This window comes from Electrona antarctica (genome assembly GCF_951216825.1).
Source record: "Electrona antarctica genome assembly, chromosome: 15".
Lineage (NCBI taxonomy): Eukaryota > Metazoa > Chordata > Actinopteri > Myctophiformes > Myctophidae > Electrona > Electrona antarctica.
The window spans coordinates 46,924,037-46,945,002 of record NC_136796.1 but is presented as its reverse complement, the minus strand read 5'-3'; the positions used below and the strand labels follow the sequence as shown (position 1 = coordinate 46,945,002).

Here is a 20,966-nt window from a genome sequence, read left to right as displayed (position 1 = left end):
TGCAATGTTAAACGGTAGCAACATCAAAATAGGCCTGCCGAGACCCTGTAGCAATCAAAGTGTTAAGTTAGGAGTTTTCACACAGCTAGCCGGGCCTTGTTTACAATGTGAATCCAGGCCGGAGCTCCGGAGAGCTCTAGATCGTCAGCTCTGTGCCGTCAAAGAAACGCTGTTTTGACCAAAAATGCCATCTGGGACAAGGAATAGGAGATACAGGCGATTGAAAGAAATGGATAGAATGGGTTCTGTTCATGCTACCGCTGAACAGTCCAATCTGGGTGAAATTCACATTGGAAAATTAATATAACGGCGCGCAACGGCGGGAGTGCTTGAGGGCTTAAGCACCCACTGACACAATAGTAAGCCAAATAGCACCCACTGACTGAAGGCTGAAGCTCCCCTCCCCTGGTCATTTTGCACACACCTTTACGGTGTTCACAGAACAGGTATTGAAATGCTAATACGGTGGCTTTGTTCCAGTGATCGCACGGTTCATTCACACTCCTGCAGCAACACTAGCCCTGGTCCAGTGCTTACAGCGAGACTCGCTGTAAGCACTGGACCAGGGCAACACTCAGGGCCGGTCCTGAGCAATCTGGCGCCCCAGGCGCCAGATTGCCCCCTCCCCCCCTTTTTTTTCTTTTTTACTCTGTCCCAAAAAGTTGAGGAGACACTGTGGAGGCACTGGGGGGACAGTGGGGACACTGTGGAGGCACTGGGGGTCCATTGGGGAGGCACTGTGGGGACACTGGGGAGGCTCTCTGGAGGCACTGGGGGGACACTGGCACTGGGGAGACACTGGGGAGGTACTGGGGAGGCACTGGGGGGACACTGGGCAGACAGAGTTGGGACAGAGTAAAAAAAAAAAAAAAATGTTAAAAAAAAAAAAATGTTAAAAAAAAAAAATGTTTTTTTTTTTTGTTTGTTTTTTGGCGCCCCTCCCCTATGGCGCTCGAAGCCGCCGCTTCGTCGGCCTGTAGGAAGAACCGGGCCTGGCAACACTACACTGAAGCCCAACACACACCGTCTGTGAAGCGGGTGCGCAGCGACGCGGCACAGTATTGCCGCGCGTCATAGCCGCACAGCAACACCCACAGGACGCGGAGCGCTACCGCATCCTGTGGGACGCGGTACCCGGATGGAGGCCGTGCGGCAAAGCCTGGAAAATAGAACAGCGGCGTATCGGAGCGTCAGGCGAGGCGTGGACGCTCGCCAGCGCGCGTCTGACGCCGCCGGTGTGGGATAGGTTCATTGAAAATAATGGAGGCGGCTGTTTTGACGCGCGGCGTTCACAGACGGTGTGTGTTGGGCTTTACATGGTCAGCGGAGAGGCTGCTGTCTGTGTACCGCCGGCCCGTCTGTAAAGAGCCATGAGCCGGGAGGGAGCGGAGGGGCAGCAACACCGCCGGCAGAGCCGGACTTACCGTTGGGCTAGGGTGGGCTGAAGCCCGGGGGCCCCCGACTAGGGGGCCCCCAAAAAAAAATAAAAAATAAAAATATATATATATATTTTTTTTTTTTGAATTATAAAATTGTAAAGTGAAATCCAATTCAAGTGAAATGTGTGTATTGTTATTGTATTTAGTTGTATTATGGTTAAACCATTGAGAGCTTCTGCCTGCCTGCCTCTCTTTTTAGGGGCCTGGGTACCCCAAAATGAAAACAAAATAGCCCAAATTTTTTTCGGCCTCGCGGCTGCGCCGCTCGGCCAAATCGCGGGACGCGCGGCTTCGCCGCGCGCCCCAAGGGGGGCCCTCAAATTTGCTCCAGCCCGGGGGCCCTCAGCAAGGTAAATCCGGCTCTGACCGCCGGGTAATCTCCACGCTGACTTGAGACTTGACTAACAGAGCCATCTCAGCCAAAATATCCCAAAACAGTGTCCGGGGAACAGAACTGTTCCTTTTCCTCAGACTACTTTTACTTTAATTAAAAGGTAAGATGCAGTGGCTGTAATTGGGTCAAGGATCTTGCTTTCGTGAGCAATGGTGTACGAGATTGGTAATAAATTGGTCAAATCATGACATTGTTAGACCATCTGGGGGAAATAAATAAATAATTTTGCGTCGTCGTCCCACGCAATTCTAGCCTACCTAAGGTGAAATCCACCCGCCGCTTATGGCTGAAACAATTTAATTCTTTACTGTTGATCATTGATCATGCTGAAATGTTGAAACAAGATGCTGAAACAATTTAATATGTTCGTTGTGAACTGAAAGCGCACCACTGTGTTTATTAGCAAACTGTAAATAAAGTACCAAAAAAAACAGTTTTCCCCCGCTGCGGGGGGCAGGTGGGCACCCACTGTCGTTATAGGAACTGATATGAGCCCGGCCCGGACAGAAGTTCACAGAACAGATGCATTCTATGGTTCACAGACATGCCGGTCTGACAGACAGACAGCAGTCACGAGGGCCAATTAGCCCTATAACAAATAGAAGTCCACATTATTGCATCAGCGCGTGCAATTCGGCCAGTCATAGTTTTAAGCCAGCTCACCTTAATTTATTATAATATGGGCAACTGTAGCTGTGTAGGCTGTAGGCTACTACATTGATCTCATGAGATCAATCAAGTTTGGTGCCAAATGTCCCGCGAATCATTTTAATATGACGACATCATGAAATGAACCTGCACTTAGGCTGACAAGAGGATCTGACGAAGAGGATATAGGCTACCCGCCGTATATGGTTGAAAATGTATAGCTATATGCCTACGTGTCCATGATCAGAACAAATCCATTCTCCACATGGCATTCAGACAGATGACAGTGAGATGATATTAATCTATTCCCCGCATGAATCAATGCAGCTCTGATAAAAATCGTATATCTATTTTACCTCTGCAGGCGAGTGTGCAATTGTTTCTTTCTTTTTTTTATAACCCTGCAGTGCATTCATTTATCATTGCCGAGTTGTAGGCTAATATAGCATTTGGTCGTGTGGTGAACAGTACAAATTAACTTCTTTCTCATTATGTGAAAGTAACTGTAACATCAGTTAACTTATTAACGTTCTGACATTTAACAAGGAGTGAAGCAATGCGTGCCAAGTTGGCAAGTTTCGTTTATAATTATATACATATAACTTGCGCTGTTTGCTTGAAGATCTGTCCATGCAGAGACCCGCCTGTCAAAATTAACTGCTCTACAAGCTCATCGCGGCTGTTGTATATAGCTTGGGAATCCTCTGTGCAGGCTATGATGACGTATTTCGATATTTCCTGTTGCCTTATATGGTGTTGAATGGGCGTGGATGTTCCATCTATACCAGGTGACACCAGGCGAATCGCTTGGGAAAAATGCGGAAATAGCCTTAAAATATGAATTACATGAATGACAAATACAGAATATGATAGTCTATGACGGGTAGAACATGGACCCTGCAATTTGTGAAAAAGCACTCTTTCTTTCATCGATGACATATCTATGACATATGACCATTGGTATTTTCTGAAGTGGGGAGTCCACCTACAGTAATGCACATGCATTTGCACACTTGTGCAATGCATGCATGCATGCCATATAATGCACATGCAATATGAAAACATTGAGACAGTGCACATTTCCAAATATGAAAACATTATTTATTTATTGACCTGCTATACACACATTCTGAATAGCATTAAAATGTGAGTTACATGAATGACATACAGAATATCATAACAAGAGTAGTCTATGACTGGAAGAAAATGGGTGCAATGTGTGGAAAAAGCACACTTTTCTTTCTTTTGAAATGTGTGATAAAGAAAATGATCAAGAAATATCTTTGGGCAGAACTTTACTCTTTTGTCAACAAAAGTGCTCTCTAGACTCTTGCTGGAGGCCTCATTCAATTTCATTCAATGCCACTTTGAATATACTTGCACCTCTTGGTTCTCTAACATATCAATGTCACTAAAACTAAACTTTAGACCTCACAAAACAACACATATTGAATAAATGGACTTCTTCGTTTCTATGATTCCAGAAGTCTGTACCACAGACCAGATAAATATCAACCATGTTTGAATATTATCGTGGCGGCCTCAAATGTCTTTGAACAAATCAGGAGGTTTAAGATTAAATCATTGAACGGCTCACACTAGGGTTAGGGTTAGGGTAATCATGGCCGTTTGCTCTGGATCTGGGCTGGGAAACGGAATATCTGAGACAATTATGGTTTTATGGTAGATGTTTCTGAAGATGTATTCTATTGATAGTTTGATTTCAGATAGATCGATAGATAGATCGATCTATGCTTGCACATCTTGGTTCTCCAACATCTCAATGTCACTAAAAACTAAACTTCAGACCTCACAACAACAACACATATTGAATAAATCCTTCTTCTTTGTTTCTATGATTCCAGAAGTCTGTACCACAGACCAGAGTCTCCAACACCCAGCCTTCTGTCTATGAAGAGTGACTGGTCTAAAGGAGACCCTCCTGACTTCAGTAATGAACCTGGACCTCCACACAGACAGTATGTCAATCCTCCTGTACAATATACACACTATAACACTATACAATATACACACTATAACACTATACAATATACACACGATAACACTATACACACTATAACACTATACAATATACACACTATAACACTATACAATATACACACTATGGTCCTCATTCACAACAGCGTTTACGCTAATATCGTGAGCGGAGCGTGAGCGGACAGGCATTTACGTGGATTCCCACATTTCGTGGGAATTCATGGCCATCTCCGTGAACTTGACGTTGGTTGGTCGGAAACTCCAGTGTGGTGTAAAGGGCATACGGCCTGCGTATATTTATTTAGAAGGCTTTAGTCTTCATGCTGAATCAATAAATAGTTCCCAAACCAGATAAAATATGTAGGCATGTGTCCCCAACATTGGTCAGCACATAAAAAAATGATAGCCTATTCACCTTTTCCTTACAGCCCATAGTGCATTGCGTTTGTGTGTGCATAAGTTCCTCTTTCTCTTGCTGTGTTGCCAGTTTTGCAAGAGAAACAAGTGGCCAGGTCTATGAAAACAAGCACAAATTAAAATAGCTGATCTACAAGCTCACAGCACATTGTGAGGTTGTACATCCGTTATTTAAAACCTCATTGAGAATAAATCTAATAAAACATCTAAAAAAAAGGCACAAAATATGTTCAGATGGATGTCTGTGGATAATTACATAGCTATTAATCTGGGGTTCCTTGATGTGAATAAATGTGGAAGCAAGCCCATATAAGCAACTACTATACACTTTAGAATCAAGCCCAAAAAAACATCAACCAGCAACTACCAATAATTTATTTGCAAGTGACTTTACAGAAAAAACAAGTCAAAGGTTGCTTATAATAAGCAGACATGGCAAAACGGCCTGAAGGAAGCAAAGCACACACACAAGGAGCCCCAGTACCTTGGTGGGGAAAAACATGGATATAAAAGCCAAGTATCACTTGTATGCCTATATGCATGCATTCTAGAGGCATTGGTCAATTAAGTTAGCCTAGAGTCCCATACAGAAACTGCCCCCGCAAGCCCGAGCCTTTTTATTTATTTATTAGGATATATGCGGCTCACGATCTCAGCAGCCTTCTAGCCTACTCGCAGTGCAACGCGTTGTGAGCTTGTGGATCGGCTGCATGTTAAAAAACAAACTCACAGTTAGGCTATAATAAGAACATGCATTGTACAAATCTCACGTTGTTTAGTGTATAGTAATGCCTGCAGTAGGCCTATTTAAATTGTTTTGTTACGGAGCTCCTTTGAGTCAATTCTATGACTGTCGGTGTGTGTGTGTGTGGGGGGGGGGGGGGGGGGGGGACAGCAGAAGCTGAAGCTGAAGCTGAACCTGAACCAAGTCCAATCTTGGCTTTTGGCTCTAATGCATACTATGGTTCACACAGTCACACTTCACAGACATGCCGGTTTGACAGACAGACAGCAGACGGAATCACTAGGGCTAATTAGAGACTCAGCCAATTAAAGTTTCACGTAGGCCTAATGCCTTTGCTGCAAGCACCTATATCTGCCTCCCTTTGCGTCGTGGTATTAATTTATAATAATGTATATTGATCACATGCGGACGCCCTAGTGGCACACAGAATATAATAACTCTTACCTTGATCAGGCTTGATGTTGGATCGGATGAAATATAGTCCAAAAACTGATTAATCCCACAAGAAAAAAGAATAAAGAAAAAAAGAAAACCGCATGGTCCGGTGGATTAAATATGTCCTGTGTCCATATATTTGCTTTCCAAATCCACCTGTGCGTACATTTTCGTTGTGAATGAGGATCTATAACACTATACAATATACACACCCTGGTCCTCATTCACAACGAAAATGTACGCACAGGTGTAAAGGAGATGCGTAATGATATCGTATTTATCCGTCCTTTCAAGCTACGATTAGGTCCTGTGTTATTCAGGGAAGCTGGTGTAATCACTTCATTTGTGCAGATCGCCGGGTGTACCCAAGGGGGAAGGCAGACTTTCCAACGTTGAAGCTCTGGGTCCTAGTGGTAGGAGGAGGGACTACAGGCGGACCCGTGGATTCATGACCGGGAAACCCCGTGCAGCTGGGCTTTAACGTTGAGCGCTCGGTTGCCCTACGTCACTCAGGACCTCAAAGTTGAGGTCCTGGGAGGGACTTCCGGCAGTCTTCCGGGTGCTTCAAAACGCCACTGAGCAACTTCCACTGACATGAATAGCTGGGGGGGCGGAGCTTCGCGCCAGTTCAGTCTCTATTATATATATACTCTATGGGTGTACCCTTTCCGCATTTTTCCCAAGCGATTCGCCTGGTGTCGCCTGGTTTAATGGAACATCCACGTCCATTCCACACCATATAAGGCAACAGGAAATATCGAAATACGTCATCATTACAGCCTGCAAATGCACTGGTCCAGTGAACGCGGTGCTCCGCAATGCATGAGCTTGTAGAACAGTTATGAACGTTATAAAGTATAGGCTACTCTCATAACCAACTCATTAATTTATTGATTTAAGTTCAAGCTCAAGGTTATAGCCTATAGGCCTACTTGGCAAATACCTATACAGAGCCATTTCTATTGAACAATTGCACACTCGCCTGCAGAGGTAAAATAGATATCCGATACTTTTTACCAGCAGCTTCGTAGAAGGTGCTGTGTTAGTGTTTACCTGGGAAACTTGCAACACTGGTAGTCGACCGGTAGATCTTTCTGCTGAGTGTTGCCAAGTCTGCATATTTCCAGCCTGCATATTTCCAGCCTAACGTGGATTCATTCACAGTTGCTTGCCTGGTTTGGTTTTTGGAGGCTGCTTAGCTTATTTCTGTCACGACAGTTGGCAACACTGGCAACCATACTGCCGAGTACTTCTGATTGCTGATTGGCTTAGCGTTTTCTCTCAGTCAGTTCATTCTGAGTCAAACCCCCGCGATCATGGCCAATGGATGGGAATGTGCAGTCAAAATGCACAAAGCGAACTTTATAATCTCAATACTTAGGCACAAACCAACTATTTACGAGGAACAATATTGATGTAACTCAGAGATTCGCTGAGTCAGCTATATTTTATATACAGAGATTTAGAAGAAATAAGCAAAATCGCTATGCAACATTTCCTCCTCCTCCTCCCTCTGTGCGCTCCGGGTCCAGAGCAGCATGACACTTTTTCTTGTGTAGAATACAGCTGAGCTGACCTATAAACCCACACAGTGTTGCAACAGTGACGTGAGGTGGACTTGTACATCGGCTGGGGCGCGGGGCGGGGCAACAGCGCTTGCTATCCATTGCATGTTTGAAGGCACACAGGCCACGCAGAGAACAGACAGATGTCACAGATCCTTCATGTTAGAAAAATGACGTTTATTGACAATTATTTAAGTTTGCAAAACTTAACTTTCAAGTGAAGTTTATGGATAGGAGTCCTGCCTGACTGCGCTTAACCAACGCTTCACCAGGCACACACAGTAAAAACACACACACACACACACACACACACACACACACACACACACACACACACACACACACACACACACACACACACACACACACACACACACACACACACAGAGTGAGGTAGCAATGTTATGACGTTCTTACCTAAATGTGTACACGTGCAGTGCATCTGTGCATGCACTCAAACTGTATATTGATCATGCGCGACGTGATGAAAGCATTTGTAGGTCAGACAGGCAATACTATAGGCCAACATGTAAGTAAACCAACCTAGATTCCTAGCATTTCTTTATTACATCTTGTGTAGGCCTACATGTGCCTACATATTTTTGCTCAGGATCCAAAAGTGTACCATTTTGAATCCCTATACAGAGCTTAAAATGAGCTGAAACAACTGTGTACAGTGAGTGACATGAGGTATTTTTGAGTGGTGCGGAGCTATGTGTGTGGGTGGCGGGTGCGTTCCTGTGGGTCAGTACAGTGACAGTACAGTACAGTAGAGGGTACAGTAGAGGGACCCCCACACGGTAACTCCGTCATTTCGGACACGGGCCGGCCTGCCGGAATCGGGCCGCCAACCTGGGTGTGTTCCTCCTGGGTGCGTCCCCCCCCCCCCCCCACACACACACACACCCACCGAGTTGCACCACTCACTTCACACGGGTGTGATTTCTTTTCCTTGGACAATTTGATGCAGACATAGGCCTGTACTTCTGTGTCTGAATGGGACAATCTAATTTCTTTACTTTTGCCTTTTAATTGTCATAATAATTATTATTATTATTACAATAAACAATAATAATAAATTATTATTAGTATTATTAGATAAGTCGGAGGCAACAATTGTGCAAATAGCCAATCTACAAGTTCACAACGACCTTGTACATCTGCTATTCACAACATTTATCTGTGGAACCATTCTGTTGCTTGTCTGGGTGGGGGGTCCCCACTTCAAATATGAAGTGGGACCATACTTTGGGGGGGTTACAGCCTGAAAAGGCTCCTAAAAATGCAAGCCTACCACCTTGATATTAACACAAAAAATTGAACTTGTATTGCGTAGCCTTATGTTCATTGATTCACTCCCAAAATCCATTTGGCAAAAAAAATAAAAATAAATCACACCTGTGTGAAGTGTGGGGCGCTCACTTTGCATTATCTAATGTTTGGCTACTTGCTGTCAAGGTGATGTATGTTTGCTCAGCAGTTGCTGATGTCTGCAGAGAAGGTTTGAGTGTTTACTCAGACCAAAAACAAATTAGAGGGAACATACGGCGGATAGCCTATATCCTCTTTGTCAGATGTAAGTGCAGGTTCATTTCATATGATGTCGTCATATTAAAATGATTCGCGAGACATTTGGCACCAACATTTGGCATCATGATGAGATCAATGTATTGCACTGATGCCATAATGTGGACTTCTATTTTTATATAGGGCTAATTAGCCCTAGTGACTGCTGTCTGTCTGTCAGACCGGCATGTCTGTGAACCATAGAATGCATTAGAGCCAAAAGCCAGTCGGGCCGGGCCGTGTTCTGTCCGGTCCGGGCTCACCGCGCCGTTATATTCATTTTCTGATTTTCTGATTCCAGAAGTCTGTACCACAGAGCAGAGTCTCCAACACCCAGCCTTCTGTCTATGAAGAGTGACCGGTCTAAAGGAGACCCTCCTGACTTCAGTAATGAACCTGGACCTGCAGATACACAGTATGTCAATCCTCCTGTACAATATACAAACTATAACACTATACAATATACACACTATAACACTATACACTATACACACTATAACACTATACAATATACACACTATAACACTATACACACTATAACACTATACAATATACACACTATAACAGGGGCGGCGGTGGCTCAGGGGTAGAGTGCCTGGATGGTAACCGTAAGGTTGCCAGTTCGAACCCGGGCTCCCGCAGAGTTACTGTCGAAGTGTCCTTGAGCAAGACACTGAACCCCTAATTGCTCCCGATGTGCTAGTTGGTGCCTTGCATGGTTTCCGCTGCCATCGGTGTATGTATGTGTGTGTGAATGGGTGAATGTAATGCACAATCTCTGTAAAGTGCCTTGGATAAAGGCGCTATATAAATGCACCATTTACCATTTTTAACACTATACAATATACACACTATAACACTATACAATATACACACGATAATACTATACACACTATAACACTATACAATATACACACTATAACACTATACAATATACACACTATAACAGTATACAATATACACACTATAACACTATACAATATACACAACAATACAAAGTATAACGGACAGTAGCGATCCAGATAAATATCAACCATGTTTGAATATTATCGTGACGCCTCGGATGTCTTTGAACAAATCGGGAGGCTTAAGATTAAATCTTTGAACGGCTCACACTACTAGAGGATAATCATGGCTGTTTGCTCTGGATCTGGGCTGGGAAACGGAATATCTGAGACAATTATGGTTTTAGGGTAGATGTTTCTGAACATGTATTCTATAGTTTGATTTCAGATCAAATAGAAAGATTGATAGATAGATCGATCTATGCTTGCACCTCTTGGTTCTCCAACATCTCAATGTCACTAAAAACTAAACTTCAGACCACCCAAAACAACACATATTGAATAAATTCTTCTTCTTCGTTTCTATGTTTCCAGAAGTCTGTACCACAGAGCAGAGTCTCCAACACCCAGCCTTCTGTCTATGAAGAGTGACTGGTCTAAAGGAGAACCTCCTGACTTCAGTAATGAACCTGGACCTGCAGATACACAGTATGTCAATCCTCCTGTACAATATACACACTATAACACTATACAATATACACACTATAACACTATACACTATACACACTATAACACTATACAATATACACACTATAACACTATACAATATACACACTATAACACTATACACACTATAACACTATACAATATACACACTATAACAGGGGCGGCGGTGGCTCAGGGGTAGAGTGCCTGGATGGTAACCGTAAGGTTGCCAGTTCGAACCCGGGCTCCCGCAGAGTTACTGTCGAAGTGTCCTTGAGCAAGACACTGAACCCCTAATTGCTCCCGATGTGCTAGTTGGTGCCTTGCATGGTTTCCGCTGCCATCGGTGTATGTATGTGTGTGTGTGTGTGTGAATGGGTGAATGTAATGCACAATCTCTGTAAAGTGCCTTGGATAAATGCGCTATATAAATGCACCATTTACCATTTTTAACACTATACAATATACACACTATAACACTATACAATATACACACGATAATACTATACACACTATGGCCCTCATTTATCAATCGAGTGTAAAATCTGCCCCAAATTCGAGTGTAGGATTCGTAGTACACCCACGTCGGGTCGGCATTTACAAAGTGATCGCAGACAGCTGTTTCTTCCTTAATTTCGTTCGGACGTTTATAAATGTGACGGCTGAAATCTATCTGGCACGCCCTATGAAATCAAGCCTCGCCCTCGTTTTTGCGACATGAACAACTGCAGTACGACCTTGGAAACCATATAGTTACATGACGAAAAAAGTCACCCCCACTCTCATACACACACAGACGCACGCACGCACACGCAACTTGCAAGTCCAACTGGTTTGTTGTAGCCTATCTTAAATAAATAAAGAACGAACACCTGTATGAATTAAATAAAGCTGTAGCTGTAGTACCCTGTCTGTTTCTCCTCTCGCCTCGCTTGCCTTGCTGCACACACGCACACACGCACATACGGCCCGTGGCCCAGTCAGTTTAGAGCTGGCCCAACTTTGAGCCTTGTGCATGCACATTTCTGGTTAGTAAACCACAGCATGCAAGCCGCCTTTGTTTTAAAATGGATCCCCAAACCGTTCACAGTTCACAGTTCTTACCTAAATGTGTGTGCAGTGCATCTGTGCATGCACTCAAACTGTATATTGATCATGCGCGACGTGATGAAAGCATTTGTAGGTCAGACAGGCAATACTATAGGCCAACATGTAAGTAAACCAACCTAGATTCCTAGCATTTCTTTATTACATCTTGTGTAGGCCTACATGTGCCTACATATTTTTGCTCAGGATCCAAAAGTGTACCATTTTGAATCCCTATACAGAGCTTAAAATGAGCTGAAACAACTGTGTACAGTGAGTGACATGAGGTATTTTTGAGTGGTGCGGAGCTATGTGTGTGGGTGGCGGGTGCGTTCCTGTGGGTCAGTACAGTGACAGTACAGTACAGTAGAGGGTACAGTAGAGGGACCCCCACACGGTAACTCCGTCATTTCTCAACCGTTTCGGACACGGGCCGGCCTGCCGGAATCGGGCCGCCAACCTGGGTGTGTTCCTCCTGGGTGCGTCCCCCCCCCCACACACACACACACACACCCACCGAGTTGCACCACTCACTTCACACGGGTGTGATTTCTTTTCCTTGGACAATTTGATGCAGACATAGGCCTGTACTTCTGTGTCTGAATGGGACAATCTAATTTCTTTACTTTTGCCTTTTAATTGTCATAATAATTATTATTATTATTACAATAAACAATAATAATAAATTATTATTTTTAGTATTATTAGATAAGTCGGAGGCAACAATTGTGCAAATAGCCAATCTACAAGTTCACAACGACCTTGTACATCTGCTATTCACAACATTTATCTGTGGAACCATTCTGTTGCTTGTCTGGGTGGGGGGTCCCCACTTCAAATATGAAGTGGGGACCATACTTTGGGGGGGTCACAGCCTGAAAAGGCTCCTAAAAATGCAAGCCTACCACCTTGATATTAACAAAAAAAATTGAACTTGTATTGCGTAGCCTTATGTTCATTGATTCACTCCCAAAATCCATTTGGCAAAAAAAATAAAAATAAATCACACCTGTGTGGGGCGCTCACTTTGCATTATCTAATGTTTGGCTACTTGCTGTCAAGGTGATGTATGTTTGCTCAGCAGTTGCTGATGTCTGCTCAGAAGGTTTGAGTGTTTACTCAGACCAAAAACAAATTAGAGGGAACATACGGCGGATAGCCTATATCCTCTTTGTCAGATGTAAGTGCAGGTTCATTTCATATGATGTCGTCATATTAAAATGATTCGCGAGACATTTGGCACCAACATTTGGCATCATGATGAGATCAATGTATTGCACTGATGCCATAATGTGGACTTCTATTTTTATATAGGGCTAATTAGCCCTAGTGACTGCTGTCTGTCTGTCAGACCGGCATGTCTGTGAACCATAGAATGCATTAGAGCCAAAAGCCAGTCGGGCCGGGCCGTGTTCTGTCCGGTCCGGGCTCACCGCGCCGTTATATTCATTTTCTGATTTTCTGATTCCAGAAGTCTGTACCACAGAGCAGAGTCTCCAACACCCAGCCTTCTGTCTATGAAGAGTGACCGGTCTAAAGGAGACCCTCCTGACTTCAGTAATGAACCTGGACCTGCAGATACACAGTATGTCAATCCTCCTGTACAATATACAAACTATAACACTATACAATATACACACTATAACACTATACACTATACACACTATAACACTATACAATATACACACTATAACACTATACACACTATAACACTATACAATATACACACTATAACAGGGGCGGCGGTGGCTCAGGGGTAGAGTGCCTGGATGGTAACCGTAAGGTTGCCAGTTCGAACCCGGGCTCCCGCAGAGTTACTGTCGAAGTGTCCTTGAGCAAGACACTGAACCCCTAATTGCTCCCGATGTGCTAGTTGGTGCCTTGCATGGTTTCCGCTGCCATCGGTGTATGTATGTGTGTGTGAATGGGTGAATGTAATGCACAATCTCTGTAAAGTGCCTTGGATAAAGGCGCTATATAAATGCACCATTTACCATTTTTAACACTATACAATATACACACTATAACACTATACAATATACACACGATAATACTATACACACTATAACACTATACAATATACACACTATAACACTATACAATATACACACTATAACAATATACACACTATAACACTATACAATATACACAACAATACAAAGTATAACGGACAGTAGCGATCCAGATAAATATCAACCATGTTTGAATATTATCGTGACGCCTCGGATGTCTTTGAACAAATCGGGAGGCTTAAGATTAAATCATTGAACGGCTCACACTACTAGAGGATAATCATGGCTGTTTGCTCTGGATCTGGGCTGGGAAACGGAATATATGAGACAATTATGGTTTTAGGGTAGATGTTTCTGAACATGTATTCTATAGTTTGATTTCAGATCAAATAGAAAGATTGATAGATAGATCGATCTATGCTTGCACCTCTTGGTTCTCCAACATCTCAATGTCACTAAAAACTAAACTTCAGACCACCCAAAACAACACATATTGAATAAATTCTTCTTCTTCGTTTCTATGATTCCAGAAGTCTGTACCACAGAGCAGAGTCTCCAACACCCAGCCTTCTGTCTATGAAGAGTGACTGGTCTAAAGGAGACCCTCCTGACTTCAGTAATGAACCTGGACCTGCAGATACACAGTATGTCAATCCTCCTGTACAATATACACACTATAACACTATACAATATACACACTATAACACTATACACTATACACACTATAACACTATACAATATACACACTATAACACTATACACTATACACACTATGGCCCTCATTTATCAACCGTGCGTACGCCAAAATATGGGTGTACGCCGAAATTACCGCAATTTTCGGCATTTACGATTTGCGCCAAAGATTGAAAATGATCTTGTGCCAAGACAAAAACCACGTCTGGTCGGGAGCTGTCGTACGCTTTGTCCTCACCTGTTTTTCTGTCGTAGAACAGCGGAGCAGCATTGTTTGACCAGCTGAGAGGCTGTCACAGGCATCGAAACATATGTATTCACTCCTAAAATGTTTATATAAAACTGTATAGGTATGTATATGGGCTAAATGTAAAAAAGAAAAAAAAGGAAAGGAATACATCAACGATGTGTCTTTGTGTCATATGAAATTAGTAGGAGATTTCCAACTTTACAAGCAAGCAATTAAAATCGCGCATTTAAAAACAATGTTGCAAGTTAGATGCAAGCCATTTAAACAGTGTTTTGCATGATGAGCACATACATGCAAGGATTTGGGCTGTCTGTGCTGAAATATTTCCATGACGGGACGTTGGAGAGTATAGTGCACTGTGCAGTGCTGCAGCGCGGAGAGTCCCAACATGTGTAGCCTACTGAAGCCTAATCTACAGCAGGCCGATGTCTTTCTGGATATGTGCAATCTCCTCCTCGTTTAATAAACCCGACGCGTCGCTCGAATGCCAAATGTGCCGTGCCAGCGCAAGTGGGAATGCATCGGAGATAGTATAGGCTAAGCCAGCCTGCAGCCCACCACCATCACTGTCCAGTGCCACATGAGGCTACGGTTTTGTCTGCAATATTCATAAAATTGACAGTTGACAGCGAGGCAATTTAAATAGACTGTCGGACGTGCATGGTCAATTGGTCACGGTGTCACGGACGGACCACAGTGATAGAGAGAGACAGACAGGACAGGAGATGCACCTTGCAAAACAGCAGCGTGTGTGCGCGCCTATTTGTTATATAATTCATGGTTCACAGGTTCAGGTTTTCGTTCACTAATATATCTTGTTGTATATTAAATGAATAAAGACTTTAATAATTTAATATACAACTAACAACACAGTGACAGTTGCTTGCAAATTGCGATATGTGCGTGCGTGCGTGCGGGGGGTGAGGCGGGCAGAAAGGGAAGCGAAGCGAGAGGAGAAACAGACAGGGTAGTCCTACAGCTTTATTTAATTCATGCAGGTTTATTTATTTAAGATACAATAAGTTGCGTGTGCGTGCGTGCGTCTTGTGTGTGTGTATGGGAGGGGGCAGCAAGGCAACTTTTTTTTTCCTGTAACCTTGGTTTCCAGGTCGTATTGCAGTTGTTCATGTCGCAAAAACGAGGGCGAGGCTTGATTTCATAGGGCGTGCCAGATTGATTTCAGCCGTCACATTTATCACTGCTAGGAATTAAATTAGGAAGAAACAGCTGTCTGCGATCACTTTGTAAATGCCGACCCGACGTGGGTGTACTACGAATCCTACACTCGAATTTGGGGCAGATTTTACACTCGATTGATAAATGAGGGCCTACAACACTATACAATATACACACGATAATACTATACACACTATAACACTATACAATATACACACTATAACAGTATACAATATACACACTATGGCCCTCATTTATCAACCGTGCGTACGCCAAAATATGGGTGTACGCCGAAATTACCGCAATTTTCGGCATTTACGATTTGCGCCAAAGATTGAAAATGATCTTGTGCCAAGACAAAACTCACGTCTGGTCGGGAGCTGTCGTACGCTTTGTCCTCACCTGTTTTTCTGTCGTAGAACAGCGGAGCAGCATTGTTTGACCAGCTGAGAGGCTGTCACAGGCATCGAAACATATGTATTCACTCCTAAAATGTTTATATAAAACTGTATAGGTATGTATATGGGCTAAATGTAAAAAAGGAAAAAAAAGTAAAGGAATACATCAACGATGTGTCTTTGTGTCATATGAAATTAGTAGGAGATTTCCAACTTTACAAGCAAGCAATTAAAATCGCGCATTTAAAAACAATGTTGCAAGTTAGATGCGTAAGCCATTTAAACATGCCGGTGCCCCCCCCCCCCCCCCCCCCCCCTCCTGGAATAGTTGGATCGAGAGATCGAGAGTGCATGCTGCTATAGTCAAGTCTACCAACCAACGGGTAGGCTATAGTGCAATCTACAGCCATGTCTTTATCGAGTTACATCTCGTCGTTTTAAGGATAAACCCGACGTGTCGCTCGAATGCCAAATGTGCCGTGCCAGCGCAAAATTGGGGACCGCTGACCGCATCGGAGTTAGGTACAGTATAGGCTCAGGCTGCCAGCCCACCAGTGCCAGTGTGCCACATGAGGCTGGTTTAGGCTGCACATTTATATAATTGTCAGTTGACAGCCCAGCCACTGCACCGACTACTGCGACTAGCGAGGTAATCTAAATAGATTGTCATAAACGTGCATGGTCGTGGTGTCATGAACGGACCACAGTGATAGAGACAGACAGGACAGGAGAGGAGGAAAACAGCAGCGTGTGTGTGCGCCTATTTGTTATTTAATTCATTGTTCACATGCAGGTTCAGATTTTTGTTCACTAATATATTGTTGTAGGCTATATTAAATGAATAAATACTTTAATAATTTAATATAGGCTACAACAACTAACAACACACGGCAGGCGCGTAGCACGGATCAAATGATTGACTGGGCAAATTAGCATGGGGGGGGGGCATCCCCGGCCGATAGTGAAGTGTGAACTGTGAACGGTTTGGGGAACCATTTTAAAACAAAGGCGGCTTGCATGCTGTGGTTTAATAACCAGAAATTTGCATGCACAATTAAGGCTCAAAGTTGGGCCAGCTCTAAACTGACTGGGCCACGGCCCGTATGTGTGTGTGTGTGCGTGTGTGTGGGCAGCAAGGCAAGCGAGGCGAGGGGAGAAACAGACAGGGTACTACAGCTACAGCTTTATTTAATTCATACAGGTGTTCGTTCTTTATTTATTTAAGATAGGCTACAACAAACCAGTTGGACTTGCAAGTTGCGTGTGCGTGCGTGCGTCTGTGTGTGTATGAGAGGGGGTGACTTTTTTCGTCATGTAACTATGGTTTCCAAGGTCGTACTGCAGTTGTTCATGTCGCAAAAACGAGGGCGAGGCTTGATTTCATAGGGCGTGCCAGATAGATTTCAGCCGTCACATTTATCACTGCTAGGAATGAAATTAGGAAGAAACAGCTGTCTGCGATCACTTTGTAAATGCCGACCCGACGTGGGTGTACTACGAATCCTACACTCGAATCTGGGGCAGATTTTACACTCGATTGATAAATGAGGGCCTATAACACTATACAATATACACACTATAACACTATACAATATACACAACAATACAAAGTATAACGGACAGTAGCGATCCAGATAAATATCAACCATGTTTGAATATTATCGTGACACCTCGGATGTCTTTGAACAAATCGGGAGGCTTAAGATTAAGGCCCTCATTTATCAACCGTGCGTACACCAAAATATGGGTGTACGCCGAAATTACCGCAATTCTCGGCATTTACGATTTGTGCCAACGTTTGAATTTGAACTTGAGCCAAGACAAAAACCACGTCTGGTCGGGAGCTGTCGTACGCTTTGTCCTCACCTGTTTTTCTGTCGTAGAACAGCGGAGCAGCATTGTTTGACCAGCTGAGAGGCTGTCACAGGCATCTAAACATATGTATTCACTCCTAAAATGTTTATATAAAACTGTATAGGTATATATGGGCTAAATACATATAAGATGTGTCTTTGTGTCATATGAAATTAGTAGGAGATTTCCAACTTTACAAGCAAGCAATTAAAATCGCGCATTTAAAAACAATGTTGCAAGTTAGATGCGTAAGCCATTTAAACATGCCGGTGCCCCCCCCCCCCCCCCCCCCCCCCTCCTGGAATAGTTGGATCGAGAGATCGAGAGTGCATGCTGCTATAGTCAAGTCTACCAACCAACGGGTAGGCTATAGTGCAATCTACAGCCATGTCTTTATCGAGTTACATCTCGTCGTTTTAAGGATAAACCCGACGTGTCGCTCGAATGCCAAATGTGCCGTGCCAGCGCAAAATTGGGGACCGCTGACCGCATCGGAGTTAGGTACAGTATAGGCTCAGGCTGCCAGCCCACCAGTGCCAGTGTGCCACATGAGGCTGGTTTAGGCTGCACATTTATATAATTGTCAGTTGACAGCCCAGCCACTGCACCGACTACTGCGACTAGCGAGGTAATCTAAATAGATTGTCATAAACGTGCATGGTCGTGGTGTCATGAACGGACCACAGTGATAGAGACAGACAGGACAGGAGAGGAGGAAAACAGCAGCGTGTGTGTGCGCCTATTTGTTATTTAATTCATTGTTCACATGCAGGTTCAGATTTTTGTTCACTAATATATTGTTGTAGGCTATATTAAATGAATAAATACTTTAATAATTTAATATAGGCTACAACAACTAACAACACACGGCAGGCGCGTAGCACGGATCAAATGATTGACTGGGCAAATTAGCATGGGGGGGGGGCATCCCCGGCCGATAGTGAAGTGTGAACTGTGAACGGTTTGGGGAACCATTTTAAAACAAAGGCGGCTTGCATGCTGTGGTTTAATAACCAGAAATTTGCATGCACAATTAAGGCTCAAAGTTGGGCCAGCTCTAAACTGACTGGGCCACGGCCCGTATGTGTGTGTGTGTGCGTGTGTGTGGGCAGCAAGGCAAGCGAGGCGAGGGGAGAAACAGACAGGGTACTACAGCTACAGCTTTATTTAATTCATACAGGTGTTCGTTCTTTATTTATTTAAGATAGGCTACAACAAACCAGTTGGACTTGCAAGTTGCGTGTGCGTGCGTGCGTCTGTGTGTGTATGAGAGGGGGTGACTTTTTTCGTCATGTAACTATGGTTTCCAAGGTCGTACTGCAGTTGTTCATGTCGCAAAAACGAGGGCGAGGCTTGATTTCATAGGGCGTGCCAGATAGATTTCAGCCGTCACATTTATCACTGCTAGGAATGAAATTAGGAAGAAACAGCTGTCTGCGATCACTTTGTAAATGCCGACCCGACGTGGGTGTACTACGAATCCTACACTCGAATCTGGGGCAGATTTTACACTCGATTGATAAATGAGGGCCTATAACACTATACAATATACACACTATAACACTATACAATATACACAACAATACAAAGTATAACGGACAGTAGCGATCCAGATAAATATCAACCATGTTTGAATATTATCGTGACACCTCGGATGTCTTTGAACAAATCGGGAGGCTTAAGATTAAGGCCCTCATTTATCAACCGTGCGTACACCAAAATATGGGTGTACGCCGAAATTACCGCAATTCTCGGCATTTACGATTTGCGCCAACGTTTGAATTTGAACTTGAGCCAAGACAAAAACCACGTCTGGTCGGGAGCTGTCGTACGCTTTGTCCTCACCTGTTTTTCTGTCGTAGAACAGCGGAGCAGCATTGTTTGACCAGCTGAGAGGCTGTCACAGGCATCTAAACATATGTATTCACTCCTAAAATGTTTATATAAAACTGTATAGGTATATATGGGCTAAATACATATAAGATGTGTCTTTGTGTCATATGAAATTAGTAGGAGATTTCCAACTTTACAAGTAATTAAAATCGCGCAATTAAAAACAATGTTTTGCCAATGTTGCAAGCCATTTAAACAGTGTTTTGCATGAGCGCATACATGCGAGGATTTGGGCTGTCTGTGCTGAAATATTTCCATGACGGGACGTTGGAGAGTAGGCTACTATAGGCTAGTGCAGCTGCGGAGAGTCCCAACGTGGGTAGCCTATACTGTAGCCTAATCTACAGCAGGCCAATGTCTTTCTGGAGTTACTGTATGTGCAATCTCCTCCTCGTTTAATAAACCTGACGCGTCGCTCGAATGCCAAATGTACCGTGCCAGGGCAAGTGGGAACAGCATCGGAGATAGGTAGGCTACCCAGCCAGCCCACCACCACCAGTGCCCAGCCACTGCAGCGACTGCGAGGCAATCTAAATACTGTCGAACGTGTGGTGCATGGTCAGTTGGTCACGGTCACGGACGGACCACAGTGATAGAGAGAGACAGACAGACAGGACAGGAGGAGCACCTATGCAAAACAGCAGCGTGTGTGTGCCTATTTGTTATTTAATTCATGGTTCACAGGTTCAGGTTTTCGTTCACTAATATATCTTGTTGTATATTAAATTAAAAAGACTTTAATAATTTAATATACAACTAACAACACACAGTGACAGTTGCTTGCAAATTGCGATATGTGCGTGCGTGCGTGCGGGGGGGGTGAGGCAGGCAGCAAGGGAAGCGAAGCGAGAGGAGAAACAGACAGGGTAGGCCTTTATACAGCTTTATTTAATTCATGCAGGTTTAT

General features: G+C 43.7%; 1 protein-coding gene and 1 long non-coding RNA gene across 2 annotated transcripts in view; one reads left to right on the top strand and one right to left on the bottom strand.

Annotated features, from left to right (window-relative positions):
• LOC306938919 overlaps positions 1-20,966 on the bottom strand; it is a 134,045-nt gene that overhangs the window by 52,329 nt on the left and 60,750 nt on the right. The gene's annotated exons all lie outside the window — the stretch shown is intronic.
• LOC306938666 (NACHT, LRR and PYD domains-containing protein 3-like) overlaps positions 1-20,966 on the top strand; it is a gene marked incomplete at its 5' end in the record, with an annotated part of 98,349 nt that overhangs the window by 18,577 nt on the left and 58,806 nt on the right. The window contains one exon of the mRNA XM_079522933.1: positions 10,587-10,683. Within this exon, the coding sequence (XP_079379059.1) occupies positions 10,587-10,683 (97 nt within the window). The remainder of the gene's footprint in view (positions 1-10,586; positions 10,684-20,966) is intronic.